Source organism: Ciconia boyciana, chromosome 1, assembly GCF_034638445.1.
Source record: "Ciconia boyciana chromosome 1, ASM3463844v1, whole genome shotgun sequence".
NCBI lineage: Eukaryota > Metazoa > Chordata > Aves > Ciconiiformes > Ciconiidae > Ciconia > Ciconia boyciana.
The window spans coordinates 860,510-880,988 of NC_132934.1; the positions used below are offsets into that span (position 1 = coordinate 860,510).

The window sequence follows — 20,479 nt, forward strand, 5'->3', positions numbered from 1 at the left end:
GGGGGCGCGGAGGGAGCGTGCCGGGCCCGAGGGAACGGCGCAGCCTTCAGCGAAGGAGGGGGTTTATTGCCGAGGGTCCCGGGGGGGGGGGGGGGCCTGCTCAGGGACAGGCAGAAGGGGGCTGGAAGGCGCGGAAGCGGTCCTGCGCCCGCCGGTGGGTGAGCAGCCGCAGCTGCATGGTGTCCAGCGCCTGCTCCAGCCCCGGCTCCTGCGCCAGCTCCACCACGTAGTCGTTGGCCTGGGGAGAGGGAAGGAGGACGAGGGGGTGGGCTGGGGGGGCCCGGGAGAGCCCGGGGGTCCGTCCGTCCGTCCCCCTGTCCCGCCCCACGCTTACCAGCTGGAGAGAGGCCAGCATGTAGCGGCACACCTCGAAGGGGGGCTGCCCCGCCACCAGGCTGGCGAAGGACCGCCACCGCCCCAGCGCCCCGCAGCCGCCCGCCAGCGCGTCCCCGTAGCCGTGGATGTCGAAGGCGGCTCGCTCCTCCTGCGGGCAGAGCGGGCTCAGGCGCGGGGAGGGGGGGCTGCCGGCCCCTTCCCTGCCCGCCCCGGCCCCCCTGCCCGCCCCCGCTCCCTGCCTGTTCCTGCAGCAGCGGCCCCATCCTCTCCTCCCAGCGGCGGACGTGCTGGGAGAGCTCTGTCTCCTGCGCGTACTTCTGGGAGTTGGCGATGAACAGCTCCTGCGGGGAGAGGGGAGAGGGGAGAGGGGAGCGGGGGCACCCCGACACCCTGCCGCTTCCCCGCCTCGCGCCCACCCTGGGTCGGAGCCCCCCGCCGGCTCGTCCCCGTGCCCTGTCCCCGCGCCGTCCCTCTGCCGCGGGCGCCTACCACGTTCCTGCGCACCAGCTCCTCGTAGCCCAGCGAGCTCAGGTCGTGGGGGTCTGCGGGGGGGGGAGGAGGGCAGAGCGTCACCAGCAGCGACACCGTGCGGGGACAGGGGACGCTCCCACGGATGGGGCAGGGGCGTTTGGGCTGGGGGTACGGCAGCGGCCCCCCGGCTCGCAGCACAAAGCCGTGGGGCTCGCGCCCGGGGGAGCGCGCTTGCCCGCCGCCCCGCAGCGCTCACCTAGGGCTCTTTCCTCCGGCGGGATGTCCTCGTGCTCCGCAAAGTCATCTGCCGGGAGGGGAGACCCGCTCAGTGCCCCCCCGGGGCCCAGCAGCCCCCTGGGGCCCGGCCCCATCTCCGCAAGGGCCACCTAGCCACCGCCACCACTGCGGGAGGGGACGGGACCCCCGGCCGGGGGGTCTCTGGGGTGCAGAGGTACCCGCTCCTTCGTGGCAGTCAGCCCCGCGTTCCTCCTCCAGCAGATCCAGCTCCTCCTCACACGGCGGCGACGGCGGCGGCGTCCACGGCGGCCCCTGGCAGAGAACGGCTCTGAGCCCCCCCCGCGTGGGGCTGCACAGCCCCCCAGTGCCGGTGGGGGGGGGGGCACGGGCAGGGGTCCCGGCGAGCCCAGCTGCCCCCGGCCCGCTCACCGCCCCGCTCCGCAGCTTCCTCTGTGCCGCCGCCCGCTCCTTCAGCCGCTTCCAGTACAGCGCCTCCATGTCTGCGGAGAGACGGGCGCAGGGGCCTCGGGAGTGCTGCCCCGGGGGGGGGTCGGCTCCTCCAGCCCCCACCCCCCCGGCACGCCAAGGCTGTCGGGGTGCCTGCCCGGGCCCCCCTCGCGCCGTTTTGGGGCTGCAGGCCGGCACCCATGCCCGCTCTTCCGTCTCCGTTGCGCCGCTGCATCCCCCCCCCGCCCCGGCGCAGGAGGGGCTCTGCGGCCGGCGCAGGCGAGGTTTGGTTCAGCCGGAGTTCAGGGCTGCTTTTCGAAAGAGGAGTAGCCGCAAGAGCTAGAACTCTCCTCGATTCCCAGACTAGAAAGTCCCCCTCCGGCCCCGACGGCGCAGCCGCCCGCACGCTCGGCCGTGAGCTCCCCCGGCACAGCCCTGCCGCAGCGAGCCCCTTCCCTCCTGGGTATTTGCCGTGCCCTCGGCTCCCCGGCGAAGCGTCCTGCTGCTTTCCAGCCCAAAAAGCCCACCCAGGGAGGCGGTAGGGCGCGGGGCACGGCAGCGGCAGGTTGGGCCGAGGGGCAGCCGGAGCCGCAGGCGGGGAGCGAAACGGCACCTCCCCAACAGCCCCGCCGCGCCCGCTCACCTGCGAACGTCGGCCCCTTCCTCGCCGTTTTCCTGCTGTCGGCGACGTCGTCTGGGGGAACCAGAGAGGATCGAAGTTACGAACGGTCGAAGGTGCCCGAGGGGGGAGAGCTCTGCCCGGCCGCTTCTGTCGCAGAGGATCTCCCCCTTTCTCCTCGGGGCCTTGGTTAAGGTACGAGCCCGGGCGAGGAAGATGCCGGGCCAAGGAAGGCGACTCGCGTCCCGCTGGGTCGGTGGGATGGAGTTGCCTGGGCAGCTCCAGCAAGAACGAGACCAGAGCAGAGACCGCAGCCGCTGCCGAGCGCGGCCGGCCCGGACCCGAGCACCCGCAGCGGAGGGATCTGGGCGAGGCCTTTCCTGGCAGAGAAGGGTCCTGCCGCGAGGCTGGCCGGGTCGCGGCCACGGCGGAAACGCCACGGCCACGATACTCACAGGCTGCAGAGAACCATTTCACGAAATCCTGGAGCTTCCTCGGTCCCTTCCTCTTCCGCTTGCCACCGACCACGTCGTCCAGGCCGTGCGGCACCAGGAAGGGCCTCCCTGGAGGCGGACAGAGATCGGGAGCCCTGCGGGGCCGCGGCTGCCAGGGCCCGGGCGCGAGCGGCGCCGGGCGCCACGGGGAGAGTCCCGTGCCGCTGCTCTAAGCGCAGCCCAGCCACCCCCGAGGGCCCGGGACGGGGCAGCTGCCCCTCTGCCCAGCACGGCGCTGGGAAAGACCCGCCGCGGCTCTGGGGACGCCGAAGGACAGGCGGCTGGGGAACCGAGCCTTCCTGCCCCTGCGCAGGCGGGCCCTGCCCTGTCGCGGGCAAAGCGAAAGCCGGGGAGCAGCCCCTCTTCCCCAGCTCCACCTCCGATACCTTTCTTAAACGGCTTGTCCTCGGAGTCACCGAAGGGGTCGAGGCTTTGCCACGGATCCAGCATCTCCTGGCGGAGGAGCGAGCACAGAATGAAGCCGGCAAAGCTCTGGGACGCTCTGCTCCCGGCAAAGCTCCTGCAGCTCCCCAGGGTGGGCGCACGGGAGCCGCCTGGCTCAGGTCACCCCACCGCCGGCACCGGCACGGCACGAAGCACGGCGGGGACGTCCCGGGGCTTCCCGCGGTGTCCCACGCGGACTCGGAGAGGCTCTCCGGCTCTGGGCACCCCTACCTCGATGCGGGCTTTGGGGTCCTCGGCAGGGGCTCGCTCCCGCAGCGCGTACCCCTTCGCCCGGGGCGCGCTCTGGCAGACACAGAACGAGCCAGTGAGTTTCCCGCAGCGCCGGGCAGGGAAGCACGGGGCGGCAGGGAAGGAGCGAGGCGCTGCCGCCACGAGCCCCTGCCCACGCCTACCTTCTGCGCCTCGATGCGTTCTTTAGCAGCCAGAATCATTTCCACGTCGTCCTCCAGGACCCCGGGCACGTCGTCCTCTCTGCTGTAGTCGTCATCCGGTCCTGCGGAACCTGGCAGGGGAACCAAACGGTCAAACGCCATAAAAGCCTCTGGGATCCCCCATTTCCAGCCGTCTGCCACCGAGTTCCCCGCGGACTTTCCCTCGTCACAGCTGAGGGACCAGCTGAAGCTGCCGAGAGGAGCAGACCGCCTCGAGATAACAGAGGGCAGGAGCACCCCGCACGGCGGCAGCCGCCCGAACACGCGCAGCCCTGCCCAGCCCGGCCGGGCACGCAGGCAGGGAAGACATACAGCCGGATGTCCCCCCAGCCCGCCGACCACGCGCGTCTCACCTCTGTCTTCAAAGAAGCTCAGCGCCTGGACGGGCGTCCCGCCGGCGCCAGTGCTCTCCCTCCCGCCGCCGAGGACGCAGGACTGCGCTCCTGCCGAGGTGACGGAGGTGAGAGGTCCGCAGCCGCCCCGGCAGGCAGGGCCCCCCCGCCGCCCCTGCCCACAGGAGCCCCAGCCGCCAGCGCTGATGCAGAGCGGCCTCGGTGCTGCCCCTTCCCACCGGCCCCGGCGAGGCTGCCGGCCGCGGGCAGCCTCGCCCCCGTGCCGGGGAGCGGGCGGGGGGCAGCTCCGGCCTCAGCGCCCTGCCCTCGCCCAGCACCGGATCGTCTCCAGCAGCGTGGTTTTGCCGGAGGCAGGCGGAGCACCCCAGGGTGCCTGCCACCTGGCCGGCAGCTCCGCAGCCATCCGCGCCCCGAGCCCCCCGTACCTGCCGCTCCGCCGGGGCTGCCTTTGCGCTGCCGGTCCTGCAGGCAGGTGGGGGAGAGGCCTGCCAGCTCCACCAGGAAGGCTCCGGTGGTGTGAGGGGTGCACGTGTTCATCCGGAAATCCTTCCGGCTGGCGAGGATCTCCCCTTTCCGGCTGAGGGCAAAAACCCGTCAGGGGACCCCCGAGACCGGGCTCTGCCCTGTCCCGCTGGGAGCCCGAGGAGGGGGGCACTGGCCCACCTCGGGGAGCCCCGCTGGGGTGTCCCCAAAGCCCCCCTGCTCTGGGGGGGGGGGGATCAGCCATCGCGGCTTCTCTGCCCCAGCAAAGTCCTGCTGGGGTTTCCCAGCGTGGCCCCGGCTCGTCGCTCCCCTGGGACCTCCTGCCCTGCCTTCACCAGAGGACTCCGCGCCTCCCAGCTCTCCGGGGCCTGCGGGGCCTGGTGCTGGAGCGTGTCCAGAGAAGGGCAACGGAGCTGGGGAAGGGTCTGGAGCACAAGGCTGATGGGGAGCGGCTGAGGGACTGGGGTTGTTCAGCCTGGAGAAAAGGAGGCTGAGGGGAGACCTCCTCGCTCTCTACAGCTGCCTGACAGGAGGGTGTAGAGAGGTGGGGTCGGTCTCTTCTCCCAGGTCACAAGCGATAGGACGAGAGGAAATGGCCTCAAGTTGCGCCAGGGGAGGTTTAGACTGGATATTAGGAAATTTTACTTCCCTGAAAGGGTTGTCCAGCACTGGAACAGGCTGCCCAGGGAAGTGGTGGAGTCCCCATCCCTGGAGGTATTTAAAAGCCGTTTGGATGAGGTGCTCGGGGACATGGTGTAGCGATGGGCTTGGCAGTGTCAGGTTTACGGTTGGACTCAATGATCTTAAAGGTCTTTTCCAACCTACACGATTCTGTGATTCTGTCATTATCCTACCCTCCTGCTGTCCAGTTCTAACTGGGAAAGCGCTGCTTCCTCAGCTAAGGCACGAGGAAAGCCCGACCCTGCTACAGCAACAGAGGGGGGCCCAGCTAAACCCGCAGGGGCGGCTGAGGGGCACGGCGAGGGCGGCTTTCACCTCAACAGTGGGTTGTCTCTCTTCTCGGCCTCTTCCGGGGGGACCAAAGACATCGGAGTCAAGGGAACAATGTTCACAGCCTGTGAAGGCAAGGCGGCGGGCAGGAGGGACCCCGGGGAAGGCGCCCAGCACGGCACAGCGCTGCCAGCCAGCACCGTCCCCGCAGAGCCTGGCCGGGAGGGCGGCTAGCCCCCGGCGCCTGAGGGGTTCACCCGGAGAAACCCCGACACGGGGCGGGAGAGAAAAGGAGGAAAACGGCTTCTCTTACGTTGGGCTGATGATCCTTCTTCATGTCCACGTTCGCCTGGCTGCTGTCCCTGATGTCGTCCAGGGAGAGGAACTGCTGAGAGACCCCCACCGGCGGTCACCCCGAGGGACCCCAGCCGGAGCGGGGGGGGGACGACACGGGGCGCTCCCACGGCCGCACGACACGGGTGGGACAGAGCCAGCGGCAGAGCCAGCGGCAGAGCCAGCGGAGCTGCAGCTTTTGAGCTGCTGTGGCAGGAGAGGAGCGGGGCTGGAGCGTGCAGCACCACGAGGGCAGCACCCGACGGGCAGGAGGAAAGCGAGGAAGGAACGGAGAAAGGCGCCCGCTGCCACAGGAAGGGCCCGCTCGCTCCCTGCCCTCCGCTCGGCTCAGCCCAGGCGGCTGCCGCGCCGCTGGGGGAGAGAGTCCCGAGAGACAGCCCGAGTTAAGGACGAAGAGAAGGAAGGCTGAGCCCCAGGGCGGATGGAGGGAGGTCCCCACGCGCAGCGCGGGGGGCTAGCTCTTCTCCAGGAGGGCTGCGAGGTGGCAGGTCACGTCCCTTGGAGGCTGGCACGGCAGCGTCGTGACAAAAAGCTCACCGGGTGCTCCTGCTGCGCCCGGGGCAGAGCGGGGAGATGTGGGGCTAAACCCCCGCTGCTAGGGAAGAGCAGGAGGGTGTACGCAGGAGATGGCAGCCGCAGCGCCGGACAGAAAGGGAGTCCCGGGGGCACCCCCCCCGCCTGCAGCCCCCTCGCAGCCCGGCAGCCGAAAACAGCTCTGGCCGTGCCCACAAGCCGCCGAGCGCTCCGCTCCCCACGCCGCGACGGGGCGCAGACGCCCCTCTCACCTCTTCCTCCTCCTCAGCCCCAAAGGTCGCGTCGGCGTCTTTGCCGTCCTGCCCCACGGAGCTGGGCTGTTTTTCCCGCCTGAGTCAGGGAGCAAAACACAGGGTCAGGATCTGCCCGTGGCAGCAGCGAAGGGCTGGAGGCGAAGCGGCGGCAGGTTCCCTCCAGCCCCGCTGCGGCATCTCTGAGTGCTACGGGCAGCACGGAGAGGTCAGCGCGGCCGGACAGCCGTGCCATCAGCGCGCTCCCCTGACGAGAGCGAGCTAACGCGCTCCCGGTGCTCCTCTGCGCCTGCCCAGGGAGGCGGTGGGGGGCTGCAAAGGAATTGGGGCTTGTGGGAAGAGGGGATCCAGCCTGCCCGACAAACCCCATCTGGAACAAAAATCGTCCTGCCAACGCCAGCTCGGAAGCTCTGTTACAGGAACAGGAGGGAACGTTTCACTTCAATCCCACAGCACGGAAATAATTGTCAGAGACTTTGGGAAACCCCCGCAGCAGCTTCACGTTACCCCAGCCCAAGCAGAGAATCTTTCGGGTGCTCTGCCTCAACCTCCCCAAACGACTGGCAACATTTCCTACGAGCGGGGCTCACGGCTGGGCAAAGCAGAGGCAGGACGGCTCCCTCCGAAAGCTCGTTTGCGTGCTTGGAGCCAAGCAGTTGTTTGGGGCGAGGTGCAGCACAAAAACCTCGTCTTCCCCCAAATCCCCAGTCCGAGCGCAGACGGGAGGGTGCCGTTAGCTGACCTCTCCTCAGCGGAGAGCGTGTTCAGAGCCGGCGCCGGGCTGGCAACAGGCAAGTTACGCAAGGCAGCTTGAGAACTGCAGCTGCAAGGGCAGAGCCCCGCTTTCAGCAATAAGGGGAAAAATAAATCACAAGCTGCTTTGCCACACGGGACGGTTTCTTGCCCGCTAAGATTTACTCTGCAGGATGCTGGAGACTGCCCTCTCCTTACGCAACAGCAAAGCGCTGCAGCAAGAAAACCACAGGATGACGCCACTGGAAGACGCGCGGGGATGAGCATCGCCCCCGGCCCTCTGGGCTGAAGCAAGTCCCAGCAGGAGACTTTCCTGCAGCCACAAAAATCCTTCTGCTTCAAAGAACTCTTTACGGGGCTGGAGGCTGATGCTGCAATAGGTTTGTTTGGGGTATTTTTTTAAAGAGACGATTGCCTAGGGGCGGAGGGCCCCCGTAGCTGAAGTGGGATCAGGGACCTTCCCGCAGGCTCCCACTGCAGGTGGGGCAAGGCACAGCCTCGTCCCTAAAAGGGGACGCGCAGCTCGCACGCTCTCGGGCCAGGAGCTACCGAACCTCGGCAGGAAGGAGAGCGGGGAAGGGCTGGGGCCTTGCCGCAACGCAGAGGGCAAGAGCAGCGAGGCAGAAGCACGCGGCGGCGCTTTCTGCCAAGGCGGCGAAGGCACGCTGGAAGACGGCAGCCCTGGCAAGGCTGCCTGCCTGGGGTGGGGGGAGCTCAACTTACTTTTTATTGGAGATGAAGTCGAGCGTCTGGTAGACCAGGGAGTAGAGATACTCCACCTGCAAAACAGGGGCCAGGCTCTTGGAGAAAGAGGAAGCAGCTCCCAGAAAAGCTACTCCGGCTGATGCGGGGCCGAACCACCGCCCTCCTCTTATCTCCAGGCAGCGAGAGTTCAATTCCTTGATAATCTGTGTTCTTTTCGCTGTCTGAGCGGTTCTCATTTGGGGAAGCGGGGTTTTTGTATTCCACCCTCTAGAGAGCAAAAGCGCTGAACAGCAACATTCCTGCTCTTTTCCAGGCTGCCAACCCCAACGCGTATAAAGGGATTGAATTTAGGAATTATAAAACCAAATACTTTCATATCAGTTAGTCATTATTACGTTCAAGTCTTTCAAAACCCGTTCCCCAGAGCAGCCCCCGTGGAGCTCAGCCTCAGGACCACCGGCTGAGGGATCGCAGAACGGGTGACAGGACCCGGGCCACGACGCGGCAGTCGCCGCCGGCTTCCTCACCTTCCTACTGTAGACACAGGCAGAGCCCTGGATCAGCAGGGCCGCTTCTATGAAGTTCATGGTGGTTTTGCCGTTGTCAAAGGAAATGCAGATTTGATCCAGCTGCGAAACACGCAAAAGGAGGAAAACGAAACGCTGATTCGCAAACTGGATCTCTCGCACAGCGAGGGGGGAGAGGGTGTCACCCCCAACCTCCCCAACCCGGCACAGGGGATGCAGGGCCCCCCCTTACCTCCTCCAGGTACTCCCCGAGCTGGGCGGCCACATCCACCTCCCAGTTCTTGGTGAGGTCGCGGATGGGCTGCAGGAGGTGCAGGAAGCGCGACTCCACCTCCTCCATGGCGGCAGCTCCTGGCAGAGGAGCTCACGGCCCGCTCGGCGGCCGGGCAGGCCCCCGGGGTCGTTTAATCGGGCTGAAACCACCTGTTTCTTGGCAGACGGTCCCGCAGGTGACGCCTGAGGGTGGCGGGTCACCTAGAGGCGGGCGCAGCTGATGCCTTGTGATAGCCAGCTAGGACAGAAACCTGAAGTCAACCGGGTTTCAACAGAATTACAAATTTTCAGTAAACATAGAAACAGAGAATCGTTTAGGTTGGAAAAGATCTTTAAGATTACAGAGTCCGACCGTCAACCTGGCACTGCCAAGCCCCCCACTACACCATGTCCCTAAGCGCCACATCCGCACGGCTTTTAAATACCTCCAGGGATGGGGACTCCACCACTTCCCTGGGCAGCCTGTTCCAATGCTGGACAACCCTTTCAGTGAAGTAAAATTTCCTAATATCCAGTCTAAACCTCCCCTGGCGCAACTGGAGGCCATTTCCTCTCGTCCTATCGCTTGTGACCTGGGAGAAGAGACCGACCCCACCTCTCTACACCCTCCTGTCAGGCAGTTGCAGGGAGCCATCAGGCCTCCCCTCGGCCCCGCAGGACAGCGGAACGGCCCCAGGCCAGCACCAGGAGCCCACAGCCACCTCACGCCATCCCTCGCCTCCCCAGGCAGCCGCAGGGACGCTGGACACAAAACCGCCGGCACAGCCGAGCCGCTCCGGGGCCAACGCCCGCAGCAAGCCCGCCCGCCCCCCCACCCGCCTGCCCCGGGAGACGCTGCCCGAGCCGCGAAGCTCCCCGGGGGCAGCGGGAGGCCCCGGCCCCGGCCCCGGCCCCGGCCCCGGCCCCACTCCCACTCACCAGGCCCCGCCGGCAGCCCCGGTCCCCGCCGCCATTTCGCGCTTCCCGCCCGACGTGACGCGCGGGGCGGGGCGTGCCGACGCCCGTGCGTGCTGACGCAGCGTACGCGCTGAGGTCGCGCGCGCGGCGCCGTGCGGTGCCGGTGCCGCCATGGGGGAGCCGCCGCGGCGGCCGCGGTCGCTGTTCCTGGCCGGGCTGGCCGCCGCCTACCTCGCCGCCTTCGCCTCGCTCTACGTCCAGATCCCCGGTACGGCGGCGGGGGGTGGGGGGGGACGCGGGGAGTGGGGGGACGCCGCCCGCCCGACCCCGTTCCCCGGGCGGCGGGGGGCCGCGCAGGGGCCCGCGGGGGGCCGGAGGGTGAGGTAGGCCCCGCCGGAGGCAGCGAGCCCGGGCTGCGGTGGGCGCCGCTCGTCGCGGGGCCGGGATGGGGCCAGTCCCAGGGTGGGGACGCGGGGAGGGCCGGGCCGGAGCTGCCGCCCTCCCCAGGGGGCCGCGGGGTGCCCGGTTCCCCCCCGTCCCCCCGCTGCGTGCGGGGCAGGGGGATGCGGGGCCCCCGGGGGCGCGGGGCTGACCCTGCCCGGCGTCCCTGCGGCTGCCCCGGGCGGGCGGTGTCTCCGCGGTCCCGCTGCCGGGCTCGGCTCAGCCGGTCCTCGGTAGCTGCTCTCCCTCTGCCCGCGGCCTCCGTTTCCCTACCCGGGGGCCAGCGAGGGGCCGGGGCTGTGCCCTGCCCTGAGCACCGGGGGCGGGGAGCGGGAGCTGCCGAAGCCAACCCTCCTCCATGGGGAGAGGGTCCCCTCCCTCCCTCCCCACCACCCCGGGGGGGGTCTGGGGGCTGCTCCAGACCCTCGCACTCCCCCGCCCCGAGCACCGAAGCAGAGCTCTGCCCGCACGGATCTCCCCTGCCTGCAGCAGGCAGGGCCTTCAGCTCCCTTCCACGTGGCCAGGCTGGGTCTGGCAGCCACCGGCTTCCACGTGGGCTCTTCTCATTGCTGCTCCCTTCCCACTTTCATGAGGAAACTGGGAAGCCAGTTTGCAGGGAGAACTAGCTAGACCCCTCTCACCAGCGCCTCGACGAGCGGGGGCTGCCGCAGAGATTTCATCTCTGCGGCAGCCCCCCGCTCGTCGAGGTGCTGGCAAGAGTGGGCTTCCCCTTCTGCCACCCCAGACGTATAGGGCTGGGAAGGCTTTGTCCCCGCTGTCACCGTCCCCTTTTCCAGGGCTATATGGGAGAGATGGCATCCTGCCGGCCCGCAAAGTGCTGCGCCTGAGCGGGAAGGGGCTGTGGGAGCAACTACGGGATTTTCCCACCTTGTTGTGGCTCAGTCCCCGCTTGGGTTTGGATACGGAGCTGGGGATGGAGCTGCTCTGTCTCCTCGGCGTGCTCGCCTCCTTCGGCGCCTTGCTCTTCGAGCCCCTGCGGGACAGCCTGCTCTTCGCCCTGCTCAGGGTGCTCTACCTCTCGCTCTACCAGGTATCAGATCGCTGGGGTTGTGGGGGGCTCACGGTGACCTGGAGGGGTCAGAGCTGGGACTGAGGAGGGCGGGGGGGTGACGTTCTTGCGTTAGCATCGTCCTACGAGCTCCTGGCACGCTCAGCTTCCCTCACGAAGGTGCTGGCAGCTCCCTGGCTCGCGTGGGGACGTCCTGCCCCATCCCTGCTCTGCTTCTCGGCGCCTTCCCTGGGATAAAACCCTCCCCAGCCTTGCCTGCACAGCCGATTCCTGCACCGCTGTGGGGGTGACTCCATCCCCTGCCCGCCCACGGCCTCGCCGGGCCCGTGACCCAAGCGCCAGGCCCTTTCCCCGTGTCTCTGCCTGGCTGCACGAGAGCTCTGTGCCCCCCAGCCTCAAATCTGCCCTCCCGAGCCGTTTGTGCTTGCTGCCGGGGCTGGTGGCTTCGTGCGGAGGAGCTCGGGTGAGTCAGAGTCTGCTAGCGCAGGTGGCGGGGGAAGGAGATTTTCTCTTCCCTCTGAAACCGGGGGAATTAAAGAGGAAAAAACCGCCTGTGCTTGGAAATCCCTCCCGGGCTGGGCGGCCGTTACCCCACGGGGCAGCTCTCCCACCCTGCCTGCCCTGCTGGAGGCAGCCCGGGCGGCCGGCAGTGGAGGCAGCCCTCGCCGGTCCCTCCTGCCGGGGCTCAGGCCGTGTCCAGTGCTGGTGGCTGCAGGGAACGGTGTTGGGAGGCCGGGAAAGCAAGGCTCCCCGTGGGAGCGGGGTTTGTTCCTTGCTGGGGGGCTGCCCTGCAGCGCCGTTACCCCGTCCCCTCTGAACTGCTCACGGCCTCCCCGGCACACGGCTGTGCCCCACGGGGAGCCGTCGTGAGCAGCTCCCCTCGCGCAGGCAGCCCTGCCGAGCTGCGTGGCCCGTGTTTCGGGCCCGAGGAGAGGCAAGGTGGGAGCCGGGGCTCCGGAGTGACTCGCTGCCTCGGCAGGGAGAGGAAGCGGCACCCGCGGCCGCCGTGCAGGGCCGGGAAGCCCCGGGTGACTCCCACCCGTGGGGACTCTGTCTCCCGGCGTGACTGCTGTGGCATGCGCGGCTCCCGGCCCCATGTGCCAGCCAGGCCTTCCTCTCCTCGCTCCCTTTTAAGGTGATGCTGGAGAGAAAGTCCCTGCCCCTCCCCAGCGCCAGCCTCCCTCCCCTCCGGCCCTCTGCCCGGCTGCTGCGAGCAGGAGGGGCAGCGCCCCGGGGCCGGGAGCAGCAAGGCAACGCGGAGGTTGAGGCCGCTGCTCTGCTCCTTGGCGTTGGCCGGTGGTGGGAAAGGGGCAGCCGGCGGCGCCGGGAGGGGTCTGTGGCCGCCCCTCGGCCCTTCTGCCCCCTCTTTGTGGGGTGGGTGTGGGGAAGGGTCTGGGGGGCCAAACCTGCGCCTCTGGCCTGCCCTGCTCACCGCTCGGTTCCCTCTCTCCGCAGGTGGGGCAGGTCTTCCTCTACTTCCAGTGGTAAGTCAGCCCCACCTCGGCCTTTCCAGCGCGCCCGCCCGCAGGGCCGAGCCGGGGGGGGCGGCTGCCGCGGGGGCTCCGTGCCGGGGGAGCCGTCCTGCCCCTGCTGCAGCCAGGCCGCGGCTTGCCCAAGCCCCGGGCCGGGGAGCGTCGCGTCCCCTGTGGGCGGCGGTGACCCGGCTCGCCGCCCTCGGGAAGCGGCGGCGGGCCGGCCAGCCCCTCGGCACCCCGGGGCCTCGGTGCCGGTGCGGCGGGACAGAGCTGGCTGCCCCGAGGGGTCTGCGTCCCCGGAGTGGCGGTGGGGGACAGCGGTGTTCCCCGCAGGGACAGTCTCCTGCTGGAAGCGGGTTTCCTGGCGGTGCTGGTGGCCCCCCTGCGCCTGCTGAAGTGGCGGTCCACGGCCTGGCGCGCCCACGACGGCGTCACCTTCTGGCTGGTGCGCTGGCTCCTCTTCCGGCTGATGTTCGCCTCCGGCGTGGTGAAGCTGACCAGCCGCTGCCCCACCTGGTGGGGGCTCACGGGTGAGGGGGGCTGCGGGGCGTCACGGGCTTCGGGGCACCCCTGCCGGGCAGGGGGAGCGGGAGCGTTGCCCCAGGCTTCAGCCTGTGCCTCCCGTGCCCCGTGGGCAGCTGCTGCCGGCACCTCTCCTGTGTCGGGCGCGGCTCTGTGCCGGCTCTGCCGGCTCCAAGCCGTGTCCCCGCTCCCCGCGCCCCTCTCTGCACCCCTGACCCCTCCTGTCCCCCCAGCTCTCACCTATCACTACGAGACGCAGTGCATCCCCACGCCAGGCGCCTGGTTCGCCCACCAGCTGCCCGTCTGGTTCCAGAAGTTCAGCGTGGTGGCCACCTACGTCATCGAGATCGCCGTCCCGCTCCTCTTCTTCGCGCCCATCCGCCGCCTCCGGCTCTTTGCCTTCTACAGCCAGGTGGGTGGGCAGGGGCGACCGGCTCAGTGCGCGGGCAGGACGGGCTCCTCGCTCTGCGGGCGCTTGCCGGCAGGACTCCCCCGGGTGCTGGGGTGGCCACGCTGCTGGCGGTGGGGTGCCCGATGTCCTCTGTCCCCCCGCACGGTGACACCCCAGCCCTGCCTTCGCTCCTCCCCAGGTCCTGCTGCAGGTCCTCATCATCCTCACGGGTAACTACAACTTCTTCAACATGCTCACCATCGTCCTGGCCTTCTCCCTGCTGGACGAGGAGCACGTGGGGCGCTGGCTGGGGCGCAGCAAGAGGAGGCATGCCAGCAGTGAGTCCCTGGGTGCCCTGTTTGGGGAGGTGGGACCCCCTCTCTGCCGTCTCTGGAGTTGGGGAAGGGACAGGCCACCGTCGCTGACCGACCCTGTCCGGGTGCGACAGCAAGAGGCGTCGTTCCGGCTGCCCGCAGCTGCCCTCTGCCTCGGTGTTGCGAGAGCTGCTGCCGGCACGGCCGCCTGGCCTGCTCCTGGGGCGGGGGTCCGTGCCCGTGGGGTGCCGGAGCCGGGGCCACCGTGAAGCAGCGTGTGGGCTCCGGGCGCAGGGGGGTGCTCTGAGCGCTGCCCGCTTGCCCTCTCCCTGCTTGGGCTCTCGGGGCACAGTTTGCACCCCTCCGTGCAGCGGTGGGTCGGGCTCGCCGAGCCCCCGGCGTTCAGCGGCCCTGCTCTGCCGCAGCCTGGCCCCCCAGCCTGCGGGCCGTCCTCTCCGCCCTGCTGGAGCTGAGCACCTACGGCTTCCTGCTCTACTGGAGCGTCCAGTGCTTCGGCCTGGAGATCAACTGGGAGAAGAGGCTGCTGGACTCCAAAGTGGGTATGTCACGGCCGTGCCCGTGGGGCTGCCTGCCCGTTGTCCCCCCGGCCCTGCGCCCCCCGGGGCGGGAGAGGCTCCTCGCCGACCCCGCGGGTTTTCCTTCGCTCCAGCCTTCACCTACCACGAGTTCACGACGTGGCTGCGAGCGGTGACCCTGCCGCTGGTGGGGCTGGGCTTCCTCTCGCTCTCCTGGGAGATCCTCTCTGCCATGTACAGGTGGGCGACAGGGGGGTGCTGGGGATCCCCCGGGCCTTGCCGCTCGGCGGCGAGAGCCGAGCAGGAACGGGGCGGCCGGTGGGGGTGGCCTGGGGCCCCTCCCCCCCCCCCAGGGTACGATTCGTGCATGGAGGGACGCTCGGATCTCATGGGGTGCTCGGAGCCAGGCGAGGGCTGGACCCCGGGGCCACGCGGGGTGGGTGCCATGCCCGGCTCGTGGGTGCTGGGTGAGTTGGGAGGGCTCTTCCTCCACAGCGTTGGAGCAGGGCTGAGCCCTCCACCGCTTTGGGCACGGCGTGGGCGGCTCTGAACCCCGCAGCTCACGGCCGGAGCCCCGGACCGTGGGGCTGCGCAGCTCTGACCCGTCTCCCCCCCACCCCCGCAGGTGTGCCTGCGTCCGCGGCTGCTTCTGGAAGTTCTGGGCCACCCTGCAGTGGGCCGTCTTCGCCACAGCAACCATGGGGATGTTTGCCATCAGCTTGGTGAGCGGTTGGGAAGCGTCTGGGGGGAGCAGGGGACAGCAGAGACTCGGCCTGGGCCCCCCAAGCCGCTCCCAGCCGTGTGACGGAGCCGCTCTCTGCCGTTTCCCAGGTGCCTTTCACCTACATCGACTATGAGTCCAACGGCAAGCTGTGGCCCGGCATCCACCAGATGTTCAACGCGGTCGAACGCTTCCAGGTGGTGAACTCCTACGGGCTCTTCCGCAGGATGACGGGCGTCGGGGGGCGGCCCGAGGTGGTGCTGGAGGGCAGCTACGACAAGCAGACCTGGACGGTGAGCCGCCATTGCACAGAATCACACAATCGTTTAGGTTGGAAAAGACCGTTAAGATCACCGAGTCCGACCGTTAACCTGGCGCTGCCAAGCCCATCACTAAACCCTGTCCCTAAGCACCTCATCCAAACGGCTTTTAAATACCTCCAGGGATGGGGACTCCACCACTTCCCTGGGCAGCCTGTTCCAGTGCTGGACAACCCTTTCAGTGAAGTAAAATTTCCTAATATCCAGTCTAAACCTCCCCTGGCGCAACTGGAGGCCATTTCCTCTCGTCCTATCGCTCGTTACCTGGGAGAAGAGACCGACCCCACCTCTCTACAACCTCCTGTCAGGCAGTTGTAGAGAGCGATGAGGTCTCCCCTCAGCCTCCCTTTCTCCAGGCTGAACAACCCCAGGTCCCTCAGCCGCTCCCCATCAGCCTTGTGCTCCAGACCCTTCCCCAGCTCCGTTGCCCTTCTCTGGACACGCTCCAGCCCCTCCATGTCTCTCGTGGAGTGAGGGGCCCAAAGCTGAACACAGTATTCGAGGTGCGGCCTCACCAGTGCCCAGTACAGGGGCACGATCACTGCCCTACTCCTGCTGGCCACGCTATTGCTGACACAAGCCAGGATGCTGTTGGCTTTCTTGGCCACCTGGGCACACTGCTGGCTCATATTCAGCTGGCTGTTGGCCAACACCCCCAGGTCCTTTTCCACCAGGCGGCTTTCCAGCCACTCCTCCCCAAGCCTGTAGCGTTGCATGGGGTTGTTGTGACCCAAGCGCAGGACCCGGCACGGAGCCTTGTTGAATCACGTTCAACGATCGTGTTTGGCGCCGAAGGGGCTGCGGGGAGAAGGGCTGCGCTGCGGCCAGTTGGGTGGGGTGGCCGGGGACAGGCGCTGAAGCGGAGCCAAGTGTCGCTGTCCCGCTGGCCTGGTCCCCTCTGGGGCACGTGGCCGTCCCCGGTGGGCTTTGTCCCTCTGGAAGGAGCCGATAACCCCAGGAGGTGAGGGAGGCCAGTCTGGGGGGGCTCTGCCCCCAGGCCAGCGGAGCTAGGGGAGACCCCCTGTGCTGCTCCCCACATCTGGATGCCCCCCCCCAGCCCGCTCTGCTCCCTGCCCGCAGGAGATCGAGTTCATGTACAAGCCCGGGAACGTCAGCGCGGCCCCCGCCATGGTGGCCCCGCACCAGCCCCGCCTCGACTGGCAGATGTGGTTCGCGGCCCTGGCCCACCACAGCAGCAGCCCCTGGTTCACCAGCTTCGTCTACCGCCTGCTGCAGGGCAAGGAGGAGGGTGAGTGGGGCTGGGGGCCGTGGGGCAGGTCGTGCCGGGGGCTCCCCTGGCCCGGTGCCGCGGCAGAGGCAGCCCGAGGCCCCCGCGCCCGGCGGTCGCACTGCGGCAGAGCCCTCCGTCCCGCGCGGTGGCGGGGATCGGGGGGGGGGGCTGCCTGGGCTGGACCCCCAGAGCGGCAGGCGGGGCCGTCGCTGCCCTCCGTAGGGGGTCTGCGCTCTAGGCCCTTCCCTGGGGATTCGGGGCCGCCGGGCTCCAGCCCCGCAGCGGTTTGGGGTCGTCCCCGCAGCGAGGGGCGCGGGATCCCGGCGGGGGCTAACGCTGCGTCTCCGGCAGTGATCCGCCTGGTGCAGGTCGACGAGTCCCGGTACCCCTTCAGCGCCCGGCCCCCCGTCTACATCCGCGCCCAGCTCTACAAGTACTGGTTCACCGGCAGCGCCGAGGGCAGGTGAGCGGGGCCGGGACGGGCGTGCCAGCGCCTGCAGCCACGTTCTGCTCCCCAGAGCTGACGTGACGCCGCAGACGGTGCCGTGGCGTGTGCCGACCGTGCCGGGGCGGCTCAGGGGAGCCTGAATTTGGGAGCTGCTTCTCCCCTGGCTAATTGGCTCATTAACTCGGCGCACGCCTGCAGCTCATCGGCACCCCGAGCTCGGCTTTGGCAAGGCCGGGGCGCTGCCTGGGTGCACCAGGGCTGCGTGGGGGAGGCAGGGGGCCGGGCGCTCAGGTCTCCCGTCCCGCAGCGAGGGCCCCGCGCCGTGGTGGCGGCGGCAGCACGTGCAGGAGTTCTTCCCCGCCGTCTCCCTGGGTGACCCCACGCTGGAGAGCCTGCTCGGCCAGCACGGGCTGAAGGTAGGGCCTCGTGCCGCGGCCGTGCCGCGCTCCCAGCCGCCGGCGGGGCCGGGGGACGGCCCTGACCCCCCTCCCTCGCCCCGCAGGACAAGACGCCGCTGAAGCGCTCGGCGGACGCTCTCCTGCCCCGGCTGCTGCAGTCCCTCCGCCGGCTCAGCCGTCCCTTCTCCGGCCCCGCCGTCCTCTGGTCCCTGTACCTCGTGGCGGCCACCGTCTGCCTCCTGCGAGCCCTGGGCCGCCGGCCCCGGGGGGGCTCGCCCCCCGCCCGCCACAAAGGCCCCAGGCGGGGGGAGCCCGCGGACCGAGGGGGCGGCGAGAAGAACGGGCAGGTACGGAGGAAGGAGGCCAAAGAGGCGGAGGAGAAAGGCGAGGGCCGGGCCCGGGGGGCGGCCGACGGCCACGGCGATGGCCTCCGCGGCACGAAGAAGAAGAAGTAGCAGCGCCTGGAGCCGCCGGCCCAGGCCCCGTCTTCCACCCACTGACTGCTGGCGCTGCCTGCGGGCCCCGCTGCCTCCCCTCCTCCCGCCCGCCCCTGCCTGCCCCCCGGGGTGCGGGTCCCCGGCTGGGGCGCAGGCAGCCCCCCACCCCTGCCGTAACGCCGCCCGCCCCGGGGCGAGCTCGCTGCTCTCCCCAGCCAGTGCCTTCGCACGCGGCGCGGTCGTCGCTCGTGGGCGGCAGAGCGGGGCGGCTCCGTCACCCCTGCCCGGCTCCCCCGGGGCCGGAGCTGCCCCTCTGTCCCCCTCGCCCCGTCCTGGGCCCCGCGGGGCCGTGCCGGGCTGCGGCAGGGTGCTCCGCGCGCTGGCGGGAGCGGCTTTGGGCAGCCGCGGCGAAGCGGCACGCGCCCTCCCCGTGATCCTGCCCGGCCCCCTCGGCCGCCCCTGCGCCCGTGCTCGGGGCAGTTTGGGGTGCTGCCCCCCCCCCAGAGCCCACTGCCCCGGTGCGAGGGCTCTGGCTGTAACGTGCTTCCCGTGGGCTCGTGGGTGAGCTCAGAGGTTTCCTATAATTTTCTAAATAAAGCCTTTGACATTCCAGCCCCGCGGCTCTCCCTGGGGCCGGACGGGCCGGAGGAGGGGTCCTGCCCTGGGCCTTGTCCTTGTCCCCCCTGGGGAGAGGTGATGGGGGGGGGGGGGGGGGACAGCGCCGGCCCCCGGCCTCTCCCCCGCTGTGATCCCTTCCCCGGCGGGGCCGGGGGCCGCCCGGGCTGCGACTGGCACGGGGAGGGTGCGTGATGAGCGGGTTTATTAGGTGGCCACGGTGGCCCCGTGTCGAGGCGGCTGCTCCGGCGGGGCCCGCGCCGTGGGGCTGGGGTTGAGCGTGGGGTGCTGCGGTGGGGGGGGGTTCGGGGGTCCCCGTTCACCAGCAGAGCTGCCCGGGGCAGTACTTGTCGATGAGGGACTGGTAGTAGCCCCGAAGGTGCTGCACGTCGGGCAGCTCCTCCTGCTTGGTGTAGAGGTCGAACTTGCTGCGGGAGCGAGGGCCGGGTCAGGGCCGGGGGGCTGCTGCCGCCCCCCACCCCTCCCGGGGCCTCGGCCGGGCCCCCCGCAGCCACGCACTTGAGCTCCCTGACCCAGGGCAGCATGCGGAGGTCCTCCTCGGCGCAGAGGTGCAGGTAGTCCCCGTGCGCGTGCCAGGGGTAGAAGGAGTGGAAGCGGACCATGTAGAAAGCCTTTGGGGACGCCGTGGGGACGTGCCAGCCCGGGCCGGGGTGCTCGCCCTCCCCACGGCCCCGGGGCTCGGCCCCGCGTGCCCCCCGGCCCTTACCTCCTTGGGCAGGGCGAAGCCGTTGAACTTCATCACTCTGTACATGTACTCTGGGGGGAGAGGGGGCGTGCGGGGAGGGGACGGGGCCGGACCCCCGTGAGAGCCGCTGCAGCCCCCCGCGCCCCCTGCAAAGGGCTCGGGGCCCGAATCCCCCAGCACGGGGGGGCCGGGCGCAGCCACCCCGGGTGCCCCTGCCCCGAGGAGGGGACCCCGGCCGGCCCCCCGGCCCTTACCGTCGTGTCCCCAGGACATGAGGACGTTCTCCAGGCCGCAGTGGGGCCGGTACATCCCGTGCTCGGTGCTGGGGATGCAGCCGGGTCGGGGGCTCGGGGCTGGATCTCTCGCCGCCCCCCAGCCCCTTCCCCGGCTGCGACGTGGGCCGGGGGGCGCGGCACCCCGCGGCTCCCCGCCCGGGGGTCCGGCCTCACCTGTACAGGGGGTCTCTGGCGTCGGGGTTGTCGTGGAAGGTGGAGTCGCTGAAGACCACCGACTTCTGCACCTTGCAGCCCACGGGGAAGGTGTCCCCCACCACGGCCCACTGCGGAGGGGTGCGACGGGCGTCCCACGGGCCCGGGGGGTCCCCAAGGAGGGGCCTGTGGCCGGCGGGGTCCCCCGGCCCGCCCCCCTCCCCGCCGTCCCGCTCACCTGGGGCTCCCCGAACAGCGCCAGGACCTTCCCCAGGTCGTGCAGCAACCCCACGAGGTGGAACCAGTCTGGGGGCGAGCGGGGCCGTCACCCCCACCCTCGGGACGCGGCCCCGCACGGGCTCCGCGGCGGCGGGGGGGAGTCGGCGGCCCGACCTTTGTCGGGGTGGGCCCGGCGGATGCCCTCGGCCGTTTGGTAGGCATGGTAGGAGTTGGGGAAGTCCACGTCCGGGTCCGACTCGTCCACCAGCTGGTCCAGCAGCTCCAGGGCCTCCATGGCGCTCATCTTGCGCAGGGAGCAGCTCCCGTACTCGGCGCTCTGGGGACGCGGCGGGCGCTGGGGGCGGCGACCCCCCCCCCGCCTGCGCTGCCACCCCGAAACCCCTCGGGACCCTCCCCAGAGCCGCGTGGGGAGCGGGTGCCCCCCACGTAGGCAGGGATGGGGCACCGGGGCTGGACCTGGGGTGCGGGGGGTTGGGAGGGGGGCTGTGGCATCCCCCCCTGCCGCGGGTGGACCCCAGGGGGGGGACAGGCCGGCCCCGGGGGGGGGGGGTTGCACCTTCTTCCGGACGAAGTCGACGGTCTGGTGGGTGTGCATCAGCAGGTAGGTGTTGTAGACGCGGTCCAGCAGCTTCCCCTCCTGCAGTG

At 69.9% G+C, this 20,479-nt stretch overlaps 2 protein-coding genes across 7 annotated transcripts; one reads left to right on the top strand and one right to left on the bottom strand.

The window, feature by feature from the left end:
- Positions 1 to 51: 51 nt before the first annotated feature.
- Positions 52 to 9,729, bottom strand: NCAPH2 (non-SMC condensin II complex subunit H2). 3 transcript variants are annotated; one of them, XM_072856291.1, is made up of 21 exons: positions 9,603 to 9,729; positions 8,644 to 8,922; positions 8,412 to 8,513; positions 7,903 to 7,958; positions 6,427 to 6,505; positions 5,601 to 5,672; positions 5,333 to 5,412; positions 4,279 to 4,430; positions 3,854 to 3,943; positions 3,462 to 3,571; positions 3,280 to 3,351; positions 2,991 to 3,057; positions 2,566 to 2,673; positions 2,135 to 2,185; positions 1,474 to 1,544; positions 1,263 to 1,356; positions 1,064 to 1,111; positions 826 to 878; positions 576 to 677; positions 335 to 484; positions 52 to 238 (listed from the first exon to the last, which is right to left on the bottom strand). In XM_072856291.1, the coding sequence occupies exons 2-21, from the start codon at positions 8,749 to 8,751 to the stop codon at positions 101 to 103; spliced, it is 1,803 nt and encodes a 600-aa protein (XP_072712392.1). In that variant the 5' UTR covers positions 8,752 to 8,922; positions 9,603 to 9,729; the 3' UTR covers positions 52 to 100. The 3 variants fall into 3 exon arrangements, with proteins under 3 accessions (XP_072712392.1, XP_072712377.1, XP_072712385.1); XM_072856276.1 differs by having other exon boundaries at positions 5,601 to 5,675; XM_072856284.1 differs by having other exon boundaries at positions 5,601 to 5,675; positions 8,644 to 8,935; positions 9,603 to 9,668.
- On the top strand, positions 9,716 to 18,457 carry LMF2 (lipase maturation factor 2). Of its 4 annotated transcripts, none has more exons than XM_072856236.1 (14): positions 9,716 to 9,849; positions 10,820 to 11,073; positions 12,508 to 12,536; positions 12,861 to 13,057; positions 13,283 to 13,461; positions 13,640 to 13,778; positions 14,126 to 14,314; positions 14,425 to 14,530; positions 14,916 to 15,012; positions 15,122 to 15,304; positions 16,412 to 16,580; positions 16,914 to 17,025; positions 17,318 to 17,426; positions 17,513 to 18,457. In XM_072856236.1, the coding sequence occupies exons 1-14, from the start codon at positions 9,753 to 9,755 to the stop codon at positions 17,861 to 17,863; spliced, it is 2,211 nt and encodes a 736-aa protein (XP_072712337.1). In that variant the 5' UTR covers positions 9,716 to 9,752; the 3' UTR covers positions 17,864 to 18,457. The 4 variants fall into 4 exon arrangements, with proteins under 4 accessions (XP_072712337.1, XP_072712344.1, XP_072712354.1 ...); XM_072856243.1 differs by having other exon boundaries at positions 14,180 to 14,314; XM_072856253.1 differs by having other exon boundaries at positions 17,209 to 17,426; positions 17,513 to 17,653.
- The last annotated feature ends 2,022 nt before the right edge of the window (positions 18,458 to 20,479 follow it).